Below are 5,873 nucleotides of genomic sequence, written 5' to 3'. Positions count from 1 at the left end.
TGAACTTCCATTTACTCATTGTGAGGTGTACCTGCAGTAACTATATTTGGTGCAAAATTTCATGTTGATGGAAGCTAAGATGTCCCGCAGTCTCAGAGGGACAGAATGCTGGTGTATCTCTCTTTGGCCTGTGAGAATGAAGATCTAGACCCTGAGGGTTTTGTCAAAATTTATAAGATGTAAGAAATGGGGACATATTTAGGCCATGAGGCAAGGCCTACAGGTGTAAAGAAACTGCTTCTGACCCAGGGCTCATGAAGTCAGGATAGTGTCAGAGGCGATGGTGGAATGAGCATAGTACAGTCTTTGGAACCATTCCTTCTCCTTATTCCTTCATAGGCCAGGTGTGCTCAACCAGGGGGCATTTCGGGCTTCAAAAACAGAGTACTGAGAGACGAAGGGGCAATCCTGAGGAAGAGACTTGACAGGGAGGGAGGAGCCACCATTTTCACTCCTGAGAAAACTCCTCCTCCCTAGTAAACCATAGGATTTTCCTTGGTACAAGTGAGAGTTTTCTTAAGTGAAGAGGAAAGAGAGAGCAAGGGACTGATGTGTTATCTGTTTCCAACACTGGCAGTGATTCTGAAATGTTGTGGGTTAAGGAGAATTATCTTCAGAATCATGAGGAATCCAGATGCCACGGTTTCACACAAGACACTGGAAGTTCTTATCTCTTGGGAGTAGGCACTAGGCATTGATATTCGTTAAACCTCATTGACTGATAACAAAGTGAGACAAATAAATAATCTGCTCCAAGTAGCATTAATGACATTTTACTTCAAACACAATTCACTTGTCTTCAACGCAAAGAGAACTTGGTTCCCTGCCTATAGACACACTGTAACAGGGTCATCCTAATTCACTCTTCTGGATGTAAAAGAGGTCACAGGCCTGTTGACTCAGGAAAGAAGTGATGCCAGAGGCAGTGACCTGGTCACCATCCGTTTTATACCACTGGCCTTCTTGAGCTTTGACATAAGAGAAGTAATGTCCGTTGTGACAACTCCACCCAGCGTGGACCAGCACAGCGTACAGGACGTAGACAAGAGGTCCTGTGTTCTGCTGAGACATGTATGGCTGCATGTCAAGGCACTCAGGATATTGCACATTCTTGGCAAGTTTGTTGCCTGTGACATCGGAGAATCTCTTCAATACGAGGATGAGGACCTTGGCAGAAGTGTGTAAAGTTAAGGTCTTGGAGGCAGGCGCCTTCTGGAGACAAAGACCACAATGATAGGCATTCTCTCCATTGAGTTCTTCGGGCTTCACCAACTGTTCCAAAGCTTGCTTCACACTCTGAGCTGCCTGGATATCCAGGGCGATGTCCAGGTAAGGGTCAAAGGTGTCTGAAATGCCCTGGCAGTGGAGACACTTGATTTGAGATCTCCAGTACCCTCCAAATATTTGGTGGATGAGGGTGGTGTCCTTAGAGTGAGGATCTACCTGCTTGTGCCCGGGAAGGCATGCCTTTTTCATGGCATCCACAGTGAACATGAGAAATTCATGGGCATCTTCCTGCTTGCCTCTATGGAAGCCAGCAGCCAATGCCTGTGAGGGCTGGATGACATGGCCCGGACGGTGGAGGGCCCGTGTGATGTGAGCTTGCATAGTACAGAGCATGCAGCACTTGTGACGATGACAAGTTTGAGAGTGCTCCCGGGACAGCATGTAGTTGGCAAGGGGCGGTGTGTATGTCAGGCACTGCAGGGAAGCATTCACGTAGCAGGTATTTCCCATATTCTGGAGCCCAGCCCCCACCGCAGCAGGTCCCCTGCTACTCAGAGGAAGCTTCTCCCTGGGAGCAAGCTGTCTTGCCTCAGGAGCCAAATCATCACAGGGGTCGACACGGGTCTCAGATGAGAGGGGTGACTTCTCAAGGAGAGAAGTCCGCTGGATTTCAGCAAAAGCTGCTTGTGGCCGAGAAGATGTGAGTTTTGAAAAGCGGTTGAAGTGCCACTCACCCCGCGAGTAGAGTGAGTCGTGCTCCATGTCGCCTGGAACAGGGATCACAGGGTTTTTCTGCTGGGACCGCAGGTGGCAGAGAGACGCTATCTCTTCCGAGAGAGTCTTCAAACGACGAGCCCTCTGGCCGCGTCAGCCCTTAAATAAGTCATCCCCACCAACCCCGAACACCCCACCCACCCACCCATCCGGTTCGCGATAAACCAATCAAATATCAGCACTCAATTAAGGAATGAGTCACAGGGTGTGTCCCCCTGCATTCTTGGGAATTCAACAGACACAGCCCACATCATGATTTCTAGAACACCTGAATCCAATTACTCCTCAGGATGATAGGCACATATAATATGAGTGTAAGTGGGTTAGGACAGTGGCCACACAGTTGCCTTATTATAGGTAAAGCAATGTTTTATTCACAGGGAATTTTCTTCACAGGGAAGAAATCTTTACCTGTGAAACTCTGTGTGTGTTTCTGTGTGTGTGTGTGTGTGTGTGTGTGTGTGTGTGTTTGTGCTGGGATGTACTTCCAACTACGTGCTTTTGGCAGATACCATCATCCTTTCAGCGACTGAAGGACAAGAAGTCATAAGTGCGCTTTCTGACTTGAGAATAGTCAATGAAGTCTAGTAATTAGCACCGCGTAGTTTTTCCTTAATAAAAAAGGAGAGATCCGAGGAATCAAATAGACCTTCCAGCGATAATCTTTCCATGTCCAGCCTATTGATTCTATATCCGAGTGTAATTACCTGCCAGTGGGGAACAAGACAAGTCTTTGCATGAAATGCTCTTGTGGAAGCTAGCTTCCCAAATAATAAAGCATCAAGTGGTAGAAACATGCACTGAAGTTTGAGGAGATACTCAGCGCACAAAGTAGAGTGTGAAACACTTTCGGGAAATCATGCAATCACCGAGAGACTAATCGATGACATTCCCCAAATTTATGTTTGCCAGAAAAGAGAAATAGTCATTGCAATGTATAGTCGGTGGTTTCCGTCGTACGACGGCAGTTTAAGAAAACATGAAAGAAAAAAAAAAACTTGAGAAATCAGAAGGTATCCCAACGAAAAGCTTCGGTTTATTAAAGAAATGATGAACATGACAACAACGTATCTCACAGCATGGGTGAAAATATTTTCATAGCTATGTGCTAATGGATCAACAATTGATAGGGATGAAATAAAAAGTTGTAAATTTGACAGAAGCAAACAAGGAAAACTACCCCGTAGAAAAGCCCGTGTGGCGGCAGTGAGGCCGTGTCTCAAGAAGAAACTGTCGGAGAGATTTAAAAACAGGGAGTGAAACAGAGGATTGTATAACATTGTTAACACTGGCCCCCGTTTCAGTGGGAAAAGGCAAAAATAAGCCGTGTATCTCATGGATTCTTGCATCCATTGTTCAGGATCTGAGAGGTTGCCTCCACTTGTGGTCACGCATTGTGTGGTGGAATTGCAGTTAGCACCTTTGGTGCCAATTTTAATGCTGATGAAAGTGGACATGTTCCCTGAACTAAGAGGGACAGAATTTGGGTGTGTCTGCAGGCTCCCTAGCTTAGCAGGAATGAAGATCCTGGCTCTAGGGATTTTCCCAAAATGTCTTAGACAGTAAGAAACAGGGCAGAATTTAGGCCCGGTGCCGAGGCCTCGAGGTGTAAAGACACAGCCCTGGCCTCAGGGCCCATGAAATTGGGATGATTTCAAGGAGGATGGTGGAAGGAGAGGACTGTGACCTTTGGCCCCGTTTCTTTCCCTTGTCTTTTCATGAGGCCAGGCGTGCTCAATCAGAAGGCTTCCCGTGCCAGATGTAAAGCGTCCTGGGGGAAGAAAGGAGCACTGCTTAGAAAGACGCTCCACAGGGAGAAAGGAGCCACCATTTCCAGGAGAATGATCCCCAGAAGCATGAGGAATCCAGATGCTGTGGCTTCACACAAGACGCTGGAGGGTCTTATTCCTGGAGGCGGGACCTGGGCATCGGTGTCCTTTCATGCTCATAACTGATTTTGAGGTGATCCCAATCGATAACCTGTCTGCGAATCATGCTCATCACACTGTAGTTTTCACACACGTCACACAGAGACCCTGTTCGTATGCGCACTTGGGTGCTGGAGCAGGGTTGCCCCCAAGATTCTGTGGTTCTACGGAGCCCTGGACAACTTCCCTCAGGGGTTGGTCAACTTTGATCACTGCACCTAACGAGAAAGGGACCGTGAAATCTCATCAGCAAATACAGACAAGGAAGGGGCCATTTCCCGCAATCATTTCCACTGAAACACCACGTCGGATAAAGAAGTCTGATGTCAGGACAGGGACTGTGCTTCAGAGATGCACCTCTCGCAGCTGGACGCCTGACCTTCAATCTCCCCAAATGCCATTTGTAAACACACCAAATGAGATTTATTTCAGGGCTTTCTGATGTGGTTTTAGTTGAATACACACACTCCTGTGTTTGATTTCCTTTATTATCCGTACGACTTCCTTCCAAATGACTTACGTGCCCGTGGGAAAATTTTTCATTTCAATTCGTTGGAAGTGGACACCGTGAAACAGGCAAGTCGGTCTGTGAGTTTCCGGCGTTATGTGGGTTCCACCGAGAGCACAAGTCCTAGGGCGCCTGAGGTCCATTCAAAAACCAACGTCAAAACGGCGAGCCAGGGTACAAAAGAAGAAGACCCTTCCTGTCTTCCAAATGCATTCCAGTTTCCACTATTCAAGGTGGCGAGAATGATCCACAGATGTCCCGCATTAGCATAATTTCACCTTCATCCTGCCGACCAACAGCTGACGAATGGAACACACCCGAAGAGAAAATAGTAAACCCAGTCCCCTGCAATAACCTGACAGGCAAACCCACACGTCAATATGTCATATTTAGAAATGCACACTGAATGTCATCTACCGTGAACGCAAACACACAGAGAGACCCTCCACAGGTTCGGAAGACTCACGACCCTAAAACTTGATGTTTCCCATGTGTGGGCTCATCCTGAGACGCAGCCATCACTATCCAGTTGTCCCCGTTGTACATGCAGATTCTTGGGCTCCTCATTGCTTTGTGTGGGACTGACGGTGTAGGTGTTTGTGTGGGTGCGTGTGTGATTCCGTGCGCGCTTGTGGGTGTATTCGTGTGTGTGGGTGTCTGTGTGTGTGCGTGTGTGTGTGTGTGTGTGTGCACCCCACGTGTGGGTCAGCACTTCCACTGAGATCACTGGCACAGAAGCAGAGCCCTGTTGCTGTGTTTGTTCTTCCCTTTGGATCTCCTGGTCCTCCCTTGCCGAGAAGCCAGTGTGCCAGTGTTGATGGATTCCTGATCTGTCGGGTTCGTCGAAGAGAGGTTTAGCAGGGAGCTTTGCTGTTCAGGATGATGGTTTTTCGTGCCACACTTGTATTTTGATTGATGAATCACAACTACGTTGGGAGGCAGGGTACCTTCGACTTTTCTGACGTTGAACTCAGGCTTCGTTTTGTTTTGCTCTCGGAGGAGTTTCCAGTGGTCTAAGGTGCTTTCCTGAGTGGCTCTTTCCACCGAGTGCTCGTCCAACTCGGGTACCTGGAGGCAGGGGTCTCTCTTGAGCTCTCCTTGCGTTGCTCGCCTGTCTGTGTCTGCAGGGCCAAGGGCTCTTGGTTCCCTGCCTCTTGACACACCCTCACTGTGTCTTTCCAATTCACTCTTCTGGATATAAAAGAGGACATAGGCCTGTTGACTCAGGACAGAAGTGATGCCAGAAGCAGTGACCTCGGCATCATCCATTTTATACCACTGGCCTTCTTGAGCTTTGACATAAGAGAAGTAATGTCCGTTGTGACAACTCCACCCAGCGTGGACCAGCACAGCGTAGAGGACATAGACAAGAGGTCCTGTGTTCTGCTGAGACATGTATGGCTGCATGTCAAGGCACTCAGGATATTGCACATTCT

General features: G+C 48.0%; 2 protein-coding genes across 2 annotated transcripts; both read right to left on the bottom strand.

The window, feature by feature from the left end:
• Window positions 1-789: 789 nt before the first annotated feature.
• LOC116473811 (ubiquitin carboxyl-terminal hydrolase 17-like protein 6) lies at window positions 790-1,989 on the bottom strand. Its single transcript, XM_032162450.2, is given in 1 exon segment — window positions 790-1,989. A coding segment is annotated over 1 exon segment (1,200 nt).
• Window positions 1,990-4,399: 2,410 nt separating this feature from the next.
• Window positions 4,400-5,873, bottom strand: LOC131384143 (inactive ubiquitin carboxyl-terminal hydrolase 17-like protein 7). The gene has a single exon (XM_058443540.1). It carries the CDS (start codon window positions 5,842-5,844, stop codon window positions 5,161-5,163), a length of 684 nt encoding a protein of 227 aa, XP_058299523.1. The 5' UTR covers window positions 5,845-5,873; the 3' UTR covers window positions 4,400-5,160.

The sequence above is a fragment of the Hylobates moloch genome, unplaced genomic scaffold (assembly GCF_009828535.3).
Source record: "Hylobates moloch isolate HMO894 unplaced genomic scaffold, HMol_V3 SCAFFOLD_8, whole genome shotgun sequence".
Lineage (NCBI taxonomy): Eukaryota > Metazoa > Chordata > Mammalia > Primates > Hylobatidae > Hylobates > Hylobates moloch.
This window is presented reverse-complemented; position numbering and strand designations above follow the sequence as displayed.

Excerpts from the sequence above, each read along its gene's own strand:
- LOC131384143 (XM_058443540.1), bottom strand. The coding sequence starts at position 5,844 with ATGCAGCCATACATGTCTCAGCAGAACACAGGACCTCTTGTCTATGTC.